This window comes from Corapipo altera, unplaced genomic scaffold, assembly GCF_003945725.1.
Source record: "Corapipo altera isolate COAL_440 unplaced genomic scaffold, ASM394572v1 24, whole genome shotgun sequence".
Classification (NCBI taxonomy): Eukaryota; Metazoa; Chordata; class Aves; order Passeriformes; family Pipridae; genus Corapipo; species Corapipo altera.
The window spans coordinates 393,438-412,534 of NW_020884903.1; the positions used below are offsets into that span (position 1 = coordinate 393,438).

The window sequence follows — 19,097 nt, forward strand, 5'->3', positions numbered from 1 at the left end:
ACAGCAGCAAGCTAAACTTTATCAGCAAGGAAACCCCCAAACACAGCTGCCAGAAAGTAATGCAGAAATATTGCTTTCTTAGGGCAGACTCTCATAGGCAAATCTTACGTTTTTCTCTGGAGCAATAAAAACTGCAGTAGAGAGAGGACTTTGGAAGTAAGGTATTTACAAACAGCCATTTCTTCCTTTGTGGGGAAGGGGAGGGTTGGGCTTTTGGGGTAGTTATTTCCTTTGTGCTCTGCCTGAAGTGAAATGGTCCTTCAGCATCTATTCTAGTGTGCTCATTTATCTAGCTGGAAGAGTTGTGGGTAAATGGGGCTAAGATCTAACATAAAGAAATGTCTAAAGCAAGAGATGTTTTAGCAGGTTAATGAGGAACTTGGTAACAGCCTAGCAGGGTCATTGCAAAATAACATTTTGCTGAAATCACTTTAGCCTTTTAAAACCACAAGAAAATACTCTGGTACTTGACAGGAAGATATGGTTGAATTGAAAATGGTGTAGGTAATGTGTTATATTTGAGTATTTTTAGCTGATGTAGGAAAAAAACAGTGTAAAAAAGGACATCTCCACTTGCTTCTGCAGTTGCGAGGCAGAGGAGAGAGAGGGCCCTAATTTTGTCAGCTCAGATTTGCTCCACCCAGATTTTCTCTGAAGAGATTTCAAGGGTAACTCTTTCCTCATTGACCACCGAGGCTTTTCCTATGACACGTCATGGTACAGAGAGTTATCAAGAAAATGACTCCAGGATTGAAAAGTTTCACCATGCCCAAGCGGGTTGCAAAAAGCATGCAAAGACTTGGGTGGGTGCTTAGAGCCACAGCAACGCTGGGCAGGCCTGCACATTCAGAGGTAAGGGGAGAGCCTGGCTTTTCTTCAGCCCCTGAGTCCAGTTTTTGGCAGGAATTAAAATCTGCAGTTGTGGTCAAGCACTCAAAAACTTTATGCAGTTGGAAAGTGCTATGTTCAGTTATGCTACCCTGCAATGTAACTGCAATTTGTCATCAGAAAGGTCTTTGTGCTTCTGTGACAACTGTTCTGTTTTTTTTTTCTTTTTAAAATTTTTCTCAGACCATATTTGTTTACTGATTCATGGTATACTGCACACTGGAGAGAGAACCGAGTTTTGCAGGCTTGCTTTGCAAACTCAACACTTTTTTTGCAAGGGAGCAATTGTAATGCAGAGATGTCTGGGAGAGATACCTGAGTAAAAGCAATCAGTTTGGCTCTGCCACTGCACTGCTACACGTGGCTGATGTTATTCTGCTGAAAAACAAGGTAAACTTTTCCACATAATTTCCATGCTGCTGCAGCCATCTCAACACTAATACCCCAGCTGGAACAGTGTCCACTGTTTAGGTAGATTTCCTGAGGAAAAAGAGCTTTTTACAAGTGTATGTGGCACTTCTCTTCCAGTTCTCTCACTGGTCCTGAAAAATCCCCTCTGAGAAATAAGAGCTACAACATTTATAAGACTCAGCTTTTCAGCTGGGTGATCTAACAATTCATCCAGGAAGCAGGCTTATGTGGTCATGGGGTCAGAGGAACTAGGGCTCTTAAAAATTAGTTGTGACATAATTATTTACTTTAGAAAAACAGTATTAACTTTTACTCACCACTTCTCCTCCTCTACTTGAACTCCTATGGACTGGAACTTACTGGTTGCTTTATTTTCACCTGGTGTGGTGGATTCTTCAGCACCATCAACCTCAAAAAAACCAGAACACAGCAGCTAATTATAATGTATTTTAGCAGAGATATCACCCAGCTACTTGCAGTTTCTGTGGAGTACTACTACTGAGTGTCTGCACATAGAGCTTGTATCGTGAGTTCCTTCATCTAGTCAGATAGCTTGTCTGTGGTGTGCTCATTTCTGATGTTATTAGTGAATGTTCATAATTCTTGTTAATTATTTCTGGTAAGTCAACATTCAGCTTGCAATATGCAGATAGAGTTTATTCAGTATTTTATGGAGGCTGGATACTCACATTTGTCAGAGCACATCTCTGAGCAGCTGTAACTTCATGTGCTCCACCATGTCTGATTTTACCTTCTAGTCTGTATGTGCAGGCATATGTGAACTCATGTCAAAATTATGTATTTATTTTGTTTAAATGTTAGTGCCTTGAATCAGAGCAGAGCTCTTTCCTCCCCTTTTCCCTCACCTCATACAACTGTAATTCTCACACTAAGGAGACACCCTGTACAGAAAAGATTTAAAGAAAGCAGACATGACTCTTAGGTGCATTTTCTTTACTCCTTCATCATGCAAACAGGTGTTCCCAGGAGCACAGGCAGGCACTTTATACCACATGTCCACCTCCATAAGCAGATTTATACCAATGGTATAAAGCTAAAATTTACCCACAGATATGTCTTTGAGTAAAATCACAAAATTTTTGGGTCCAATCAGTGTAGTTGTTAATTCCCAATGCTATGTATAACACCGTTGGTTATAAAAGAAAAAGATTTCCAGCAAATAGAATCTTTGGGCCACAGCAGTGTCATGAAGTGATCTGTGGATCCACACTGACCACGGGTGTACAAAATCTCCAGCTGTAGTTAGTGGCTGTTCCATCACTGAGTAAGCTGCTTCTTGAGAGCCACTTGAACAGCCTATGCAGGAAAAGTGCTCAACGAGGGACAGGAGTTACAGAAGCTGTTCTCTGAAGTGAGGTACTTACCTGATAGGAGGCCTCTGGGGAGATAACTACACCTTAAATCCTATAACTGGCAGAGTGAAGCAACTTTTTGATGGAAGGGTTTTTCTTTGTTAACTGTGCTTGTTTGCCAAACAGATTTACAGCAAAGGCTTGCGATGTCCTTGGAGTGACTGAGGGGTGCAGAGGACACTCATGGAGGTTCATCATAAGTGCACATTAGGTTTATTTGCTAGAGGAGGAAACAAACTAAGAATATGCCTCTGGCTAATGCAGCTTGACCTGCTCTACAGAGATGGATCAAACTATAATTAAAGTGTGTACTTGGTCTGACTTCAGACTAAGCCTGAATTAGGCTCCCTTCACAGTCAGTGGAGAGAAACTGACTCTATACTGCCAGTCAGAGGACTGAAAGTGTACTTACCTACTTTAGGGTAGTAGTTTGTAAGAGAAGTTATTTCTGGCATCAACAGCTATCTTATGGTATTTCTACTCCCACACTACCCCTTCAGCTGTACCAGCATGATTGCTTGTGCAATGATGCTGCAAAATGGATGAGACAGCATAGCGAAGTAGTTTTCTTTTATTTGTGAAGCCTGTCTGACTCTAAAAATTTAATTGATGGCCACAACTGTGAGGGTGGCACTGTACACAGGCAGGAATCTTATAAGGCTGTATCGCTGCTGAAGGTTTTGCTTCATGTAACCACAGCTTTAGGGATCTCCATTTGTTTGTACACAAAACCTATCCTGGCAGACTTTCATTTACCATCCCCAGAGAGCTTTAATGATTGTTTCATATGATTATATTGGTCACCTGTAAACTTAAAAGTTCAAGAGGTAGATTTTTGAAGGCTTCAACATGTTTTGGAGCTCCGTTTTCCTCAGATCTTAGGAAACTGAGGCCTCTATACCTTTCAGAAGCAGCATTTGTTACTCGCAACACTACCTTAAGAAGAGACAGCAGGGAGACGGTCTCTCAAGAACCATGATTCACATTACCGTTGTTCCTTTTGGCTTCTGCAAACATGGAAATTACTTCCTTGTACCCATTATTTTTCAGGGTGTTTCTCTGCTAAGGAGTCTTTGTTTCTTTGCTTGGTAGAGCAAGGGATTACAATAATAAAATGGCACCTTTGTCTTGGCTGGGAATGTGAATAAGTAATAGAAGAGCTTTCCTCTATCCCTGTTCCACCTGGACCTTGCTCCTGTGTTTTAACACTGAACATCAGTCCTTCTTTCAGAATATATCCAAAACAAACAGCTGTGAAGCAGAAAAGGTCTACAACAAAGGCAGTGAACTGAACCCACAGGCGATAGTAATTATTCCTCTTCCAAGAAGAAATAAGAGAAAAGTCATAGCTTCTCCAGGAGCTGCCCCTGGAATGGCATACTTCAACAGAATGCCTCTCATCTATCTCATCAGGCTGATGCAGAGATTTCACAGCAAATTCTTAGGCTTTGCTAATCAGATAAGCCTGTCCAGGCACATAGTGCTGTGCTTACAACCACCTTCTTCAAGAAAAAAACCATCATGGCTTCTTGTGAAGGCTGATAAACTGTGGATTGCTATTCTATTTGCTTGGGATTCATCTCTCATCAAAACCTGTGTTGATTCTCAGTTGATTTTAAGTTCAAGCACTTTGTTGCAAAAGCTAATCCTGCAAGCAGATAGTCGGGAGTCCTATGAACATTTTTTTTGTGGGGGGAAGGGGGATGTATAGGAAAGATTAATTAAGAAAGCAGATTACGTTGGTCTAGTTTATTTGCTCTTCTCCTTTCTGTAAACAGGAATGAACTTTGGCAGGGTTATTTTTCTTGTTTGTTTCCACTAGAGGTAAGAAAATGTAATTTTCTTTAACAGGGGTAAATCAGAAGGAACTTATCTTCTACTCTTGAGGGTGAGATAGGAACAATGCTGCCTCATTCAAGTGGCTACCAGTCATTATGAAATGCATGAATAAGCAGCGACAATTAATTCAGTGAGGCTGGACGAAAATATTTTTTGGGTGATAGTGTAATGTAAATCATTGTTTTACACATTCCCTTTCAATGATTTAATTCATGCCTTTCTGACCCCCACTGTGTTATGATTCATAGATTAGTGCTCATGTGTATAATTTAACAGAGCTGAATAACAAGCAGCAAGAAACAAATCCTTGCATCTGATGTTTTTATGATAAATTAGGAAAACATCATTAGTACCATGCAGAATGATTATGTTGATGCAATTTCTACATAGGTACCTGTCAGGACAAGTAGAAAAATACACAAAACATTGTATAATGAGCAGTAAAACAGATGTAGAAGTCCAAAACAATGGCAGGCAGATTATCCATGCCATGTACTGTACCTGTATTCCAATAGATAAGCATCTGTTTTTCTTGAAGTGGTCCTTCTTCCTATCTTCTACTGCAACAGTGGCAATGGTTGTGGTGGTGGTGACTGTGGCAGTGTTGTTCCCTACATGTTGACTTGCAGGGCCGTGGATCTGTGCATTGGCAGCTTCAATAGCAGCTGTCAGCGCCTTCATACTATCCAAGCTTTCTGTGGAGTTGCTAAGTCCAGACTGACTGATGATATCTCCCCTCTGCCCATGCCCATCCATATATGCATCTTGGGCAGACTCTGTGCTGCTCTGGGCTGTGATGGAAATAAATGGTTTGGTGGTAGTTCTTGGTGGGACTGGAGGCGGTGTCTTCTTATAGGTGGTAATGCAGGATGACACTAGAAAAAACATATGAGAGTTCTTGATTTATTGATGCTGCAGGGAAAATGCATGCAAATATGATATCAATGCATCAGTAAGCATGGACAGAGCAGAGACGAGGAGGAGTCTGAGAGCCAAAGAGCCCCCAAAAGCTCCAATCTAAGTGCCATGGAAATGCCTTGCCTATCAGTGTCTTCTATTCCTCCTAACATGAGTAGCAGAACTGCCAGTAGAGAAAATAGAGAAAGAAAGTACCTATTTGCCAAGTTCCTCCTTGGTCTTTTTAGGATTATTTTCCTCAGTATATTTTGTCCTAACTGCTTTAAGTACCATGGGAACAAGTCCTCCCACCAAAATGTTTGTTCTGCTCATGGCTCCCAAACAAGATTCACAAGGATAAATCTCCAACCACTTATCCTAGCTAAACTGTACTTCAAGCAATTTTACTGCAATAATTTTTTGTCTCTCCACCTTGTCCTGTTATACTTACCAAGCTTTTGCAGAATTTTAACTACATTTTTCTGATCAGAGAGAGATTCCCAAATCATCCTATCAAAGTTTGTTAACACTCACCAATGCTTGGAATTGTGTATTTCTTTCTATAAAATGTCTCACTTGTTGCACAGACTTCTCAAATACTTTGAAATGATTTGTAAGCTGTGGAGGACATATTTAAAAGAACATTTTGCCATGCTTAATTTCTCATCATAAATATAACATCAGTTCTAGAAAAAAAAATCACTTGTTTTTACATATAGGGAATTAGTGTAATGAAGTCAACAGTTAAAACCTATCAGTCATTGGGCCTACTTAAAGAAAAGTATAAATATAAATGTTTACAACAAAAAAGGCTTTAATAAAACTTTATGAGAACTCTTCATATTTTGAAGGCCATGCTTTCTTTCTAAGTGCTGCTATATGGATTTAGAAGCTTAGCTTGAAGTTCTCAGGTTAAAAATTATTGTTCTGTGTACACAGAATTACATGCAGAAAGCACTACATAGAGATAAAAACATCTTCCTTTAAGGGTTAGTTGGCAGCTCTGCATTACTGAAGTCCTGGAATGCTTTCAAGTGAGGAAAGAAAGCCCATTAAGAACAAAAAAACAACCATGATATGCTCTATTTTTTAAGAAAATAAATGCAGGTCTGAACCTGTGCAAAGTTCAGACACAAACATGTTAACATAAATTCTTATTAACAGTAATCATATGGCTAGAAATGATTCATCAGATCCTTTTAATTGGCAGACGTCTATGCCACCCACATAAAAGGTAACTACTACAGCTGTTCTGCTCTCTCTTTGCACTGTATCTGCTTGTCGAGCCAGAAGCCATTATGGCATTAATTTGACTAGCTCAGATCCATATGCCTCATATCTCCCCATTGCTGTAGGAATACTTATAGTGTAAAAGGTGTTTCCAGGGCATGAAATCACACGAGATTTTTTTAAAGGACTCTAGTATAAGTTTCTGATAACGTGTCTGAACTCATGTTAAACATGTTGAATGCTAATGGAAAAAGAGTGTTTCAGGTAGTGAGGGTTTTGAAACTATGATTCACTTCTGAAGAATCAAACAGAAACCACAGTATCCCTGAGAGAAGAAATGGCTAAAAATGGACGTGCTAAATTTTAACTCCGGGGAAGTGAATAGTTAATAGGGGTTAAAGGTGTTTTATAAAGTGCTTATGACAAGACCAGTATCTGGAACTAACAGAAAGCATGATGATAATTTTGCAAAAGAGATCATGAATGTTGTTCCATTCTTCATTGTTTTTGATGCTGCCAAAAAGCATTTGCTGTGACTGTACGTTCAGGTAAATCAGCTGCATTTACTGCAGCACAAGTATGTACTCCAGGACTCATGGAGAATTATGGAGGCTGCTGCTTGGGTCATGATATCCCAGAAACACCCCAGGTGGTTCATGGTCTGGAGAATGTTCTCTGAGAGGTGGAAATACAAACTGAAATTCAGCACTGAGGAATTCAAAGCACATATATATGCATATATCCAGGTAACTCTTTGGGAAGCTGGTGCAAAACTTGTCTAATAGAGGTTTGTGCGCAATGCTACTTTGCAATTCAGCAAAGTATAAATTGCACCATTTAAAATATGCTAGGCAAGGTCGCTGGGGAACTTCTGGGGACATGCCAGCACCTTCAAGACATCCCAGCAAGGCACATGAGTATAATTTTTCCTACATAGCAGAAAGGGAAATGATAATGAAACACACTTTAAAAGGGCTCTTAGGTAGGAAAGAGAGCATCAAAACCAACAAGACTGGTCCCCACATCACTGGGCATCCCCCACTAGAAAAGGAGCCAATAGCAACTGTCTATTGACAGCTACAATGCTCTCTGGACACAGCAGTACAAATACAGAGTCACCTGATTAAGATGTCTTTCATTTTGTTGGTAAATGTACTCAATGAGGAGTCTAATCCACACTGCAATGAAAGATGTTTGCACTCAGCTAATTAAATCTGAAGTTATTCTTAAGAGAGGGAGAGAATTGACAAGTCATATGGTGAAATTGTAAAGAGAAATAGCACAACGTTCTCTTAACAAGTCAAAACAAATCCTCAGTTTCCTGGAGTCACGCAGCACATACTGTACAGCTCCAGAGAAGCAGAGTGTGCAAGTCATAAAAGAACCCCAGGCACTTCATTACTGGAAATGATGTAAGCTCCTGCCGCTCCTCTGGAGAAACGACAACAAAACAATGTTGGGGCCGCTGCCGCTGTCGGAGGCAGCTGCACTCTAAACGTCGGAGCTGTCTGAGCCCTCTGAACGGCTGAAGCACAACAATGAAATGGATTTGGTGCACCGCTTTTTCTTTTTCCATGTGCTTGCAAGTACCTGGCAACTTGTGACACGGCCACCTGAAGGATCTGCAGCTGCTCAAGTGGCTACGGTATTTTAAATGCTAAGCCGCTTGAAAAATGAAATGAGTACTCCCCCAGAAAACTGACAAAGCCCTGGCATTCTCCTTGTCCGACCAAGAGAGCTTAAGCATTCAGATGGTGCAAGAAGATCACATCATGTGGCATTCTGTCCCTGCAGGCAAAGAGGGGAAACTCATCTATCCAGCTTTCTTGCAGTAGAGACAGATTCCAAGGGTGAATACTACAGGATCACAGGACACATGAAAAAGTAGGAGAAATCGTCATGTCACACAGGGAACTTTCAAAGGGTTTTGCGCATGGAAGTTAGTTTAATTCACATAAGGAAGTGAATTTAAAGGGCTGTATAAATTCCTGATAAATATGTTCTTGGACATAGATCAAGGAGTGAAGTTCTGAATGGAAACTGCTCTGACTGGAGAGTCAAGTCAAAGTAGTCTCGTGATGCATTAAAATTGTTTAGACATGCAGTTACTCAGAAATACCTTTATCTGGATAGTCAGAGTGTATATGAACCCTCATTTTGACACAGTATAGACTAGCTATTCTCATTATTTTCCAGAGCGCACATGCTGCTGGAGCAGGTACACATTCCTCTCCTAGGGTATATGCAAGGTTTGATGCAGAAACTAGTTAAGTCATGCACAAGAATCCTCAGATTCCCAAAGCACCTTGAATCAGGCCCACTGTTTCCAGCTGCATCAATCCACCAAGTTATGCTTTCCATTTCCTTTTGATCTTTATCCTATTTCTGTGGACTGCCTTCGGGTTACAGTTTAGTCCCAAATACCTAGTGAAAAAAACACGTTCTCCAGATTAAAAAAAAAAAAAAAAAGAAAAAGAGAAGAGCCACGGTGTTTCTTCTCCTAGCCAGTATTTCCAAACAACTAGCTCATGGGACAGGAATTTGGAACAGGGAGTGTCAACCACCCAGTTCAGAAGGAAGTCTAATGATAAAAAAAAAAATCCCAGATTGCATAATAATAAAGGCTTGAATTTGAATGTTTCATTGTAAGGGCACTTCAGTTGTTTAAACATGCTTACTAGGGGAGATGAGCCCTTGGGAACAGCACGCAAACACAGATTTTTAACTCAGTGAATGGGTGCTCAGGAGAACCCCAAGGCAGATTAATATTTGTGAAATGATCAAATTCATGCAAGTACTTTGAACAATTAAAGTGATGAGACACAAAAGCAGTATCTTTCTAATTTGACAGTCTTATATAAACTTGGTTAAAATATACAAGAATAAATGAAAGTGCAAATTTAAAGTTAAGTAACATAATAGTGTTTCTTTTGAGAAAAAGGGCTCTCTGTGGTTTAAAAGGACCAACAAAGAACACAACTTTCTCAACACAAGAAAGATGTGGACCTGTTGAGTGGATCCAGAGGAGGTCCATGAACACAGTCTGAGAAGAGAAAGCTCTAGGAAGGCCTCATTGAGGCTTCTAGTATATTAAGGAGCCTTATAAAAAGAAGGGAGAGGGACTTTTTATACAGTCATGTAGTGACAGGACAAGGAGCAGTGGTTTTAAATGGAAAGAGGGCAGATTTAGATTAGATGCTAAGTAATTAATTACTCAGAGCGTGGTGAAACACTGGAACAGGTTATCCAGAGAGGCTGTGGATGCCCCATCCCTGGAAGTGTTCAAGGGCAGGTTAGATGAGGCCCTGAGTAACGTTGTCTAGTGGGTAAAATAGATGACCTTTAGGGTCACTTTCAACCCAAACCATTCTATGATTCTATGATTCTAACTTGTACACAAATAAGTATTCAGGTATAAAGCAGGAGTTCTTCCACTGTGCACAGATGGACCTCAGTCTCTTGATTTACTGCCTGTAAAATGGGGATGGTAACAGTAGTGCCCTTGCATCTCACACAACTGCGACACAAACATGGATGTAGGGATCTCCCAGCAGACGTAAGCCTCAGAATGGCAGCTCCTGATTTCAGAGGTGCAGTGCTTGATTTGGCTTGTTACACTCCAACAGAGATGTTATTCTCTTTACCATACACTTATTTCCTTATTTTGCTGTGGTTTGCAGGGGCTGCTTGGACGGAGGGTTTCAGATCCTGTATTGATATTTTTACATGCAAAGAATTGGAATGAAAACAGAGCATGCATTATCTTAATAAAAAACTAAGCAGATGGCTTCTGAGGATGTAGTGATTTACTTTTACAAAACTGAAATAAAGACTTTTATAAGAAGTTTTAAACCACCCAAGGGAATAATACCACAGTGAGTTATGGATGTCATTATCCCAAATGAGAACTACTGAAATCTATGTACTACACCATCAGGAGTTCTGCCAAGGCCATGCTTTTTCCATAACTCCCTCATCACCAAGCCAGATACCTTATCTGACAAAAGCCTAAGCTTCACTGGGTTAGGAAACAGGCATAACATATAACTAAAATCCTGTAGAAATTGATACCGAGTATTTAAACTATTTTTACTGCACATAGTAGGACCACAGATTTAATATCCCGTGTACTCTGAGGTTTAAAGCCACTGCTGGTGACCTTTCCATAAGTCTGCACATTTCTGTTTGCAAGTAGGGTGCCTTCAGCTTCCCAGCTGGATACAGTGAAGGATCTCCTAAAGATGAGGCTAAATATGGCTCCTCCTGCATCTTAAATGAATTGAGCTGGAAAATCTACATGTCCATAGTCTGTGGATGACAGGTGAATATTTCTCCAGCAGATCTTTTTTCTCCTTTTAATTTTTTTTGCTGGAAGCTGCTGATGCCAGTCAGAAGTTTAATTGCTATCCCAGGGAAGCTGAATTAGTGTGCAGAGAACAGGTGAGACAGCCAAAGGTGTCTGCTAAATGCAGCTTATCACTAGGATATCATCACAAATTATGGATGCACAGAAAGAATTCAGGGCATGTAGGCTTCCTATGAGACCCACTTTACTCCTTGTCCTACAGAGCCATAGCTGAACTTCTCTCTGTATAAATCCAACAACCGGTATATTAATAGCACACAACTTAAGCAATTCAACTCTTTCAGATGAAAAGCCAGGAGTATATAAACAATAGAAACTGCAGAAAAGATTTCATATAAACTGAAAGTTATTACCCCAAATGGATCATTGATGGTTTATAAGACTTTACTCCCAAAACCTGTGATCTTTACTGGTGTCAAGCAATTAGCATCTGGCTCTATCTTTTCTGAAGTCAGAGATAAAATATGTAAGAATATGAACTTGTGAAAGCACCAGATTTCATTTCACTTAATGCATATGAACCACCTTTCCTTTTTACACAGAGTGAGCAGTTGGAGGAGACAGCAGGAGCAATTGTTTCTGCCGTTCCCTCACCAGTCAGGCTGACAGAGAAGTCAGGAGTGAAACTTTTGGCCTTGCCCCTAAACTTTGGCTACTAGCAAAGCATCTGGAAAAACACCATCAAGAACTGCGGGGATGAGGATATGAGTCTGTTCTAGACACATGCTCTCCTAGACATTTGATGATTCAAAGTGCTTTAAAACAGTCATGGTAGAAGGTCTGTGATACAGAACGTCAACCTCTACGTGCAATGAAACATGCTGAAGAAGAGGGGAAAAGAAAAAGAAAACAATACAGCGGAACGGTCTGTTTTAGTTAGCATGTAATTATTTGTCATCTCTTTTTACCTGTACAGCATTATGTCTGAGAAAATCAGGGAAACACTGCTTGATCTATTGCCTAAACTAAGTCTAGCAAACAATTCAAATGCTTTTTTTGCACATTCTTATTTCCCCCCATCTTGGAGCAGTAATGGAAAACAGGAGATGTTATAATTTTAGATAAAAAAAGGGTACTTAAAAGTATTTTATGTTTCAGAAGCCTATCAGTACTTTCATTTTATAAAAGGCATTTATGGAAAACAGAGGAAACCTTGTGAAATACGGCAGTTTATACCACTTAGACCAAGCATGTGTAACAGTAAATAATTTTAATAATATGCAGCTTAATGCAGCTTAATTCTTTTCCCATATATTTTCCAGGAAGCAACTTCACTGGCACTTTGATATAACACTTTGTTAAGTGTTACTGCAGAACTCTAAAATTCCAGAATTTGCATTTTTTTCCCTCTGGCAATACTGTTAATAAAACAAAATAGGCATTTTCTTTTTTAGTGTGGAGTTCTGCTAACCAAATACAGACATATATATGTAAACAGCTCTTTAAGTAAAATCACAGTGCAAGAACCAAAACCTGGATATTCACAAACACAAAGGTTTGAACTCTCTGCAAGTATCTAGCCACCTTAGCTGGGAGATGTATTTAAAAATTTTCAAATTCGAGCATACTTTGAAAAACTAATCTCTCTCTTTTTTTTTTTTTTTTTTTTTTTTGCCTACCAAAGAATGGTTAAATGTAAAGACTTTGTCTACAAGTGCACATTGCAAGTTCGTTGGGCTAACCTTGAAAACCCGTCTCTTATTTACATTTCTAAATTGTATTTAGATTCTTGAAAACCTGACCCGAACTGTGAATACACAACCTAATTTACAGACTATATCAGCAGCTCTTCCAATATACCAAAAGCAAGTGTGCCACAGTGGACTCCACACTTGCCACTCTGTCTGGGCATATCACAGTAGGTGCTATTTCTTGAAATTACCATGTAATATTTGTAAGTACTGGTGCTGGACATCTTAATACACTCTTGTATGTGTAACACTCTTTCTCGTCAGTTACAGATGGAATAGTTAATATCTGAGCAGCCAATACACAGGGGACTTAAATCCCAGATACATGAGGGCAGATGTATGGTTAGAAGCAAGTTTACAAGTAAATAAAGAACTCCTGAAGCAAGTACTGTATGTCCTGCCCTCCTTCACAGTTTGTTAAGAAGCACTGCATTTTGTCCTTCCTGAGCCTCTACTGCCAATATCTCATGCTCCCATGGTGACAGTGGATCTGACTGGTGACAACTAAGTTTAGCAGCTGATCACTTTAGGAGGAGCTTGTCACAAATTTGATGGAGAAATTGGAGGTTGAAATTGTGCAGCTATTGTCACAGAGGAGGTTGGACTAAAGAATAATTAGGATTCTCCTCTTCTAAATCCGCAAATCCCAGAAACTAACCTGTGAACGTAAAGGAGACTTAAGCAAGCCAATTACCTCTGAGTAATCTGATCATGTAGAATTTAAGATAGCTAGGTATTAACGTTGCATCACTCTTTTCAACATTACAACAAGGATTTTTTTTAAGCTCTTCACTGCAGCTAACTTTCAAAAGGCAGCACTTGGCTGGGGTATTGGCATTTAAAGTGTGATTTCTGTATGGAGAAAAAATTACTCTAAAAGATGTTCCCTCTTCCTCAATTGGGAAATATACCTTCTTTGTTTGGTGCTGATGTTAGCAAGAAAACAAGTTTCTACTGGTTTTTACTCCCAGTGGTTTTCTGAATACTTAATAAACTTAAGGTAGGGTAAGCAGAATTCTGTATTATTGCGCACATTGGCACCAAGCTGGTCTCATAGAATTTGATTAGTGATGTATCTAAATTGGCTTAGAAATTAATTAGTTTAAATTGCTGCAGACCCAGCCCTGATGTGGACACATTTAGAAGTGGATATGTCTTTTTAAAAACTTAAATGAAAATGAATAGGAAATAAGAGTGATTCCCTAAAATAATTTGTACAAACAAGCTGTACATTGTTATTAGTTATATTCCTTTGAATCCAGTGAAAACTGTTTAGGTATGATCAAACCCAGTAACAATTTGTGAAATTTAGTTTTTTGGGTCAAAATCAGTTCTTGGGGTTGCGGTATTTGAGCTCATTTGTGCCTGCATGGTATGCTTATTTTTATATCTGGAATTTTTTAAAAGCTACAATAAAACAGAGAACACAATGAACAAACATTGTTCTAATGCATTATTACTAGTGAAATTTTCAAAGTTGACCCATACTGAGGAAGTTCTGCACTATAAGACTCTCTCTCTGTATCTTTCTCTCTCTCTGTATCTTTCTCTCTCTCCCTCTGACAGTTATATTCCTCCAGTCATTAGGGGACTGGTATACACAGCAAATACAGAAGTGTAGGTACACAAGCTTTGCATGTTATTCAACCCTAAGATTCTTCAGAAGCTTTTAAGCCATCAAGAAAGTAATTGCTCTGACATAGACTATTCAAATGTGTTCAATACAGCCTATATGAGGTGGAATTTACTATTTTTGGTACAGTAGCCACCTACTTCACTAAAGCCTAAGCTTCACTACCTTATGATGCTTATGTGAGGCTGTGGCTCCTCTCAGCAGAAAGCACTTTGTCACCTGATCCAGCAACCCACTCAAATCTCTTTAAACTTTTAAAAAGAAAGTATATACTTTAGATTTTTTTGCTCAGTACCTGATGACATCAAGGATTTACTGCTTTCATATTTTCTCAAAAGTCAACATTTCAGTTTTGGGAATCTTATTTTATGCTATTTTATATCTAAGATTGTATTAAATAGTTTTGTTAGGAGTTAAAAGTTATTAAAATGACAGAGATGGTGAAGGTCTTCTTTCTTTTAACCAAATATATGTTGGGAAGAAACTGTACAAATGCCAAAGACAAGAAAATAAAAGCCAGCATCGACTAAAAGAAGAATGTAATTGATAAAAACAATATGAACAGCTTTTTAGGTACTATGAAATTCCATGAAGCACTACAAGAATTGGTTTGTACCATTTTATTCTCAGTTTCACTGTAGTTCACTATAACTCGAAAGTTCTGTGCAGGTATAACAACACACTGTGTTATTCTCATAGATAATTACTAATAAACATTATGTAGAAAATGTAGAAAACCAACATGACGAAGAAAAGTGTCACGTGCATATTGAGCAAGAACATCTGTTCAGACTGGGACGTACTGACTTGTTTTTAAACAGCCAGTACTGCATTTTTCAGCAAACTTATCGCTTTTGGGGTGTTCCAATCCAAGTAGGAATGTCAAAAACAAGCAAGTCATTCTCATGTACTTCCTAAAGAAGACCAAACCAAAACCAAAAGCAAGAGCCAACTGCAGCAGGAAGAAGGAAGGGAAGAAGGAATATTACTACTAGATCTGTGCTCTGGGCTGAACAGTGATTTGTCACCTGAGAGAGAGAATTATGACCCAGCTCAAAAGTTCTGCCCCTGCTGATAAGGCTATCAGATGACCTGCAAAAAGTCACATGTCAGAGCAGATCCTCTAGTGCCGTGGGGGAAAATTCAATCCTTTCTTAAAGGAGGAGGAAATGTGGACAAAGGGTTTACACAAGAATTTATACCTATCTTCAGCCCAATTTCAGGTAAAATAGCAAAACTGACTCAAGCTTGAGGATGTTGGCATTTTTCTTAAGTTGAAAAAATTTAATCATTTGGTGAACAATATATGTGGAAAATGTGTTTGAAATACATATTTGTGTTGAGAGGAGTTAAAATCTACACCAAAACCTGATTTCTATCTTCTCATTTTACATTCAAATGGACAAGTTACGTCCTTGCTGAGGGACAGGTTTGAGGTCACTGTGAGTGACCTCATCCTTTTAGCTATTCGCTTGTTTTTATGACAAGAGTCTTATTTAATAATGCAACAAATCAGCTGAAAATACTGTCTTAGTGTGAAAAATTCCTAATGATCAGCCCAAGTGCCCTGAGCACAAAAAATACTGACATTTAATTTACACTCACCATAGTGTACAGATAAGAGCGCCCCAATAAATCTGAGCATTAAAATCATTTATTGTTGGGAGTCCAGAACTAGCATCCAGAAGACATTTAGACAAAAAAAGACAGATGGTAGCCCAGGCATGTATGAAAGAGGACAGACCAGTCTTGTGTGGCTTTTAAGTAAGGTTTGAGTGAAAGACATTGTAATTTCTTTCCACATATTTCCCCATTTATTAAAGAAATGCCTCTAAACCAGGCCTGGAAGAACACAAATTCACAGTTTGCAGGAGATGTCAGATGCAAACCACCATGACTTCCTTGGAGACACCAGCTGTATGCCTGATGATAATAAAACAGCTTTTCCCCCCTATTTTTTGTTTGTTTCTTTTTAATGAAAAAAAATCATTCTGGTAGAGGTGGAAATTTTTAAACTTGCCAATATGATCCCAAAACTCTGATGTCTGAATTCATGTCATGTCATTCCAGTGGCAAAAATCAGAGGTTTATTTGCATAATTTCCACAAGGACAGTTTTGCAGTACAGAACCTCTACAGTTTGTAGAGAGAATTAAGTTTTCTCTCTACAAACCACACAGTATTTATTTTCCACTTAAAATTTCCTTTAGTCAGAGATTTTGGAATTAGTGCTCATCATGAGCACCTCCCTTTTCTCTAACCCCTAGACAGAATAACATTAGCATTTCTCACGTTTACATAAATGTAAAAAAATGAATGATGCATTTTGATCTCACTTAGCTAAAAGATAAACCCAAACATGGTTAACCCAGCTGTTTAAGCTAAAAGGTAGACCCAGAACCTCTATTGGATACACATGAAGGGAAAGCAAACACCCAAATAAATTTTGACACTTCAAATTATTTAGACCGTTTAAATATCCACACTATATAAATGCTTTCTGAAGATCCCAAGGCCAATACAAAATCTTTGCAAAACCAGCAAAGTGGATCCTACAAATCCATACACTTTCACATGCACATAGCAAATCCTCCACACTTTTAAGTGTATGAGATGTAGGAAAGATTAAATCTTTAACCAAAGCTCCAAATTTGAATTTTGTCCCTACCGTTTTCTGCCCCAGCCTGAAACTTCCTCTTCTGAGTCATCCCTGTAATAAGACCCCTTTATCACACACTCACATTACTCCTACCGTCTTGGTGTTTCTTTTCAATTAAAAATTTGCTTCTGAGACTTTACTGGGTAACCCCAAATCTCTGACTGAAGATGCTATCACAGGCTTACAGGATGTGAAAGAAAGGGGAAGAATTAAGTCTGGATCCTCTTGTCCAAATTGGTCAGTAATAAATAAATAAATAAATAAATAAATAAATAAATAAATACGAATAGCTGTGAATGTTGGTCAAAAACAAGAATGCTCAGCAGAGCAACCTGCAATCTGGTTCAACTCAGGCTGTTTCGTTAGGCTCTGCTTTGCTTGAAAACCTTTATGTGACCTCGATTTCTGTTTGCACGGATGTTTAAAGAATGGCTGTTTTAATACCAGCACCTTTATCTGCCTGGTTAACATTTGGTTATTCATTATTTGTTATTCTCATCAAATTACAGAGTCTGAGCAGCATCACTGTCAAGTGCCGATCACCCAGCACAAAAACCAAACAATTAGAAAGGACAGATGATGAATAATCCACAAGATTTTCCTAAATTGTCCGTTAACAAATGAAAAACAAATACATGTGTAATAATAAGGACTGTTCGCAAACAACTTTGGAACTGGGAAAAAGAATTTACAATTCAAGATTAAAATCAGTTCCAGTGAGTAAATCAGTCAACTCTTGTTACCAACAATATTAATATCATTTGCTTTTTATCACAGGAGATCTGAGAGGATATACAGACTGTGCATAGCTGTAGGTCACAGCAGCATCCTCCACGGCTGCACTGCACCCTGCTGAGAGGAGGGGTTGAGGCTGGTTGGGCGCTTTCCAGAAGAGCTATTACTCTGGAGTAATTATGCATTTTGGAAGTGGTTTAAACCGAATCACTGCACCCCCACCTTTTATTTGAGATTAAGGGTATCCAGATGAAGAGCTGTTCTGGAATAACCACAGTACTTTTGGAGAATTTCCAGAGTTAGAGAGATTTTACTGCAGAGAGAAGTGCAGCGCACTGAGCCAGCAGTCTCCTCCTGCAACCTTTGTTTTCTTCAAAGTCTGTCAATGTGCTGGCAGGTCTAACTCCCTTCAGCTTTTAAAGACTGAAAAGCGTAATATTCAAGGTACTTTGGCTGAATGTCTTGGGTGAAGAAAACAGCAACAAAGTGTGTGCATGAACTTGCCTCTGTCTAAGATGTCTCAGGCACAGACTTCCCTATCTGCACAATGATTAGAAAAAGTGTGAACAATTACATTTTAATAATTTCAAAGGCATCTTATCCTTTTGTGTCTAAAAATGCTGCTTAATTCATGTACAGCAGAAGTGAAATATACTCATAAGGTAAAAAGGAATTTTCTTAGCAGTTTTCCTGAATTTAGTGCTTAGGACTGTAGGTGAGTCATATTTTTCTTGTTATCCCATTCAGTTGACTTTTCTATACATGTGTTGAATGTGCTATGTATTAACAGCCAAGTAGGCCACCACAGCAGTTTTCTTTGAGTTTGGGAACCTGCTGATTTGACCTGTTTATCAAGAGAAAAGTATCATCTCAGTAGGACAAGACTGTTTTCTATTTCTCCTCCCTTTTTTCTTCTTGTGAGTAATTTCTTTTTAACCTCTTAGAGTCAAGTAAAAAGTCACAACTAGGATTTTTTTCCTTTTTCTTATTTTCTAATATTTTTACATAATTCAAAAAATACAGAAACACTTTTCTTTATATAAAAGTTTAAAATGTGAAGTTGGAAAACCATACCCTTAATGCTCTTTATAGATGCTTGCGTGAAACTGCTTTGTGTCTATTTTTAAGCACATCGAGTGGAATTTAGAGTCTCACGAGGGAAAAATAACTATCTATATTTTATGAAAAACCCTATAATGATAAAGGAAAAAGTGCAAAACCTGTCATGACAGAAATAAGTTCAAACCTTGCCATGATCACACAATAGAAGGGATGTTAGGTCTGTTGAGCACACAATCATAGAATCATTAAAGTTGGAGAAGATCTCCAAGACCATCAAGTCCAACCTTTGACCAAATACTACCTACTAAAACCAT

General features: G+C 38.7%; 1 protein-coding gene across 11 annotated transcripts in view; it reads right to left on the bottom strand.

Moving 5' to 3' along the window:
* The window catches only part of DLGAP1 (DLG associated protein 1), a 410,369-nt gene that overhangs the window by 24,134 nt on the left and 367,138 nt on the right, over window positions 1-19,097 (bottom strand). For all 11 annotated transcript variants that reach the window (XM_027650834.1, XM_027650828.1, XM_027650832.1 and 8 more), the window contains 2 exons: window positions 5,013-5,386; window positions 1,617-1,708 (listed from right to left, as the gene is read on the bottom strand). In XM_027650834.1, the coding sequence (XP_027506635.1) occupies window positions 1,617-1,708; window positions 5,013-5,386 (466 nt within the window). The remainder of the gene's footprint in view (window positions 1-1,616; window positions 1,709-5,012; window positions 5,387-19,097) is intronic.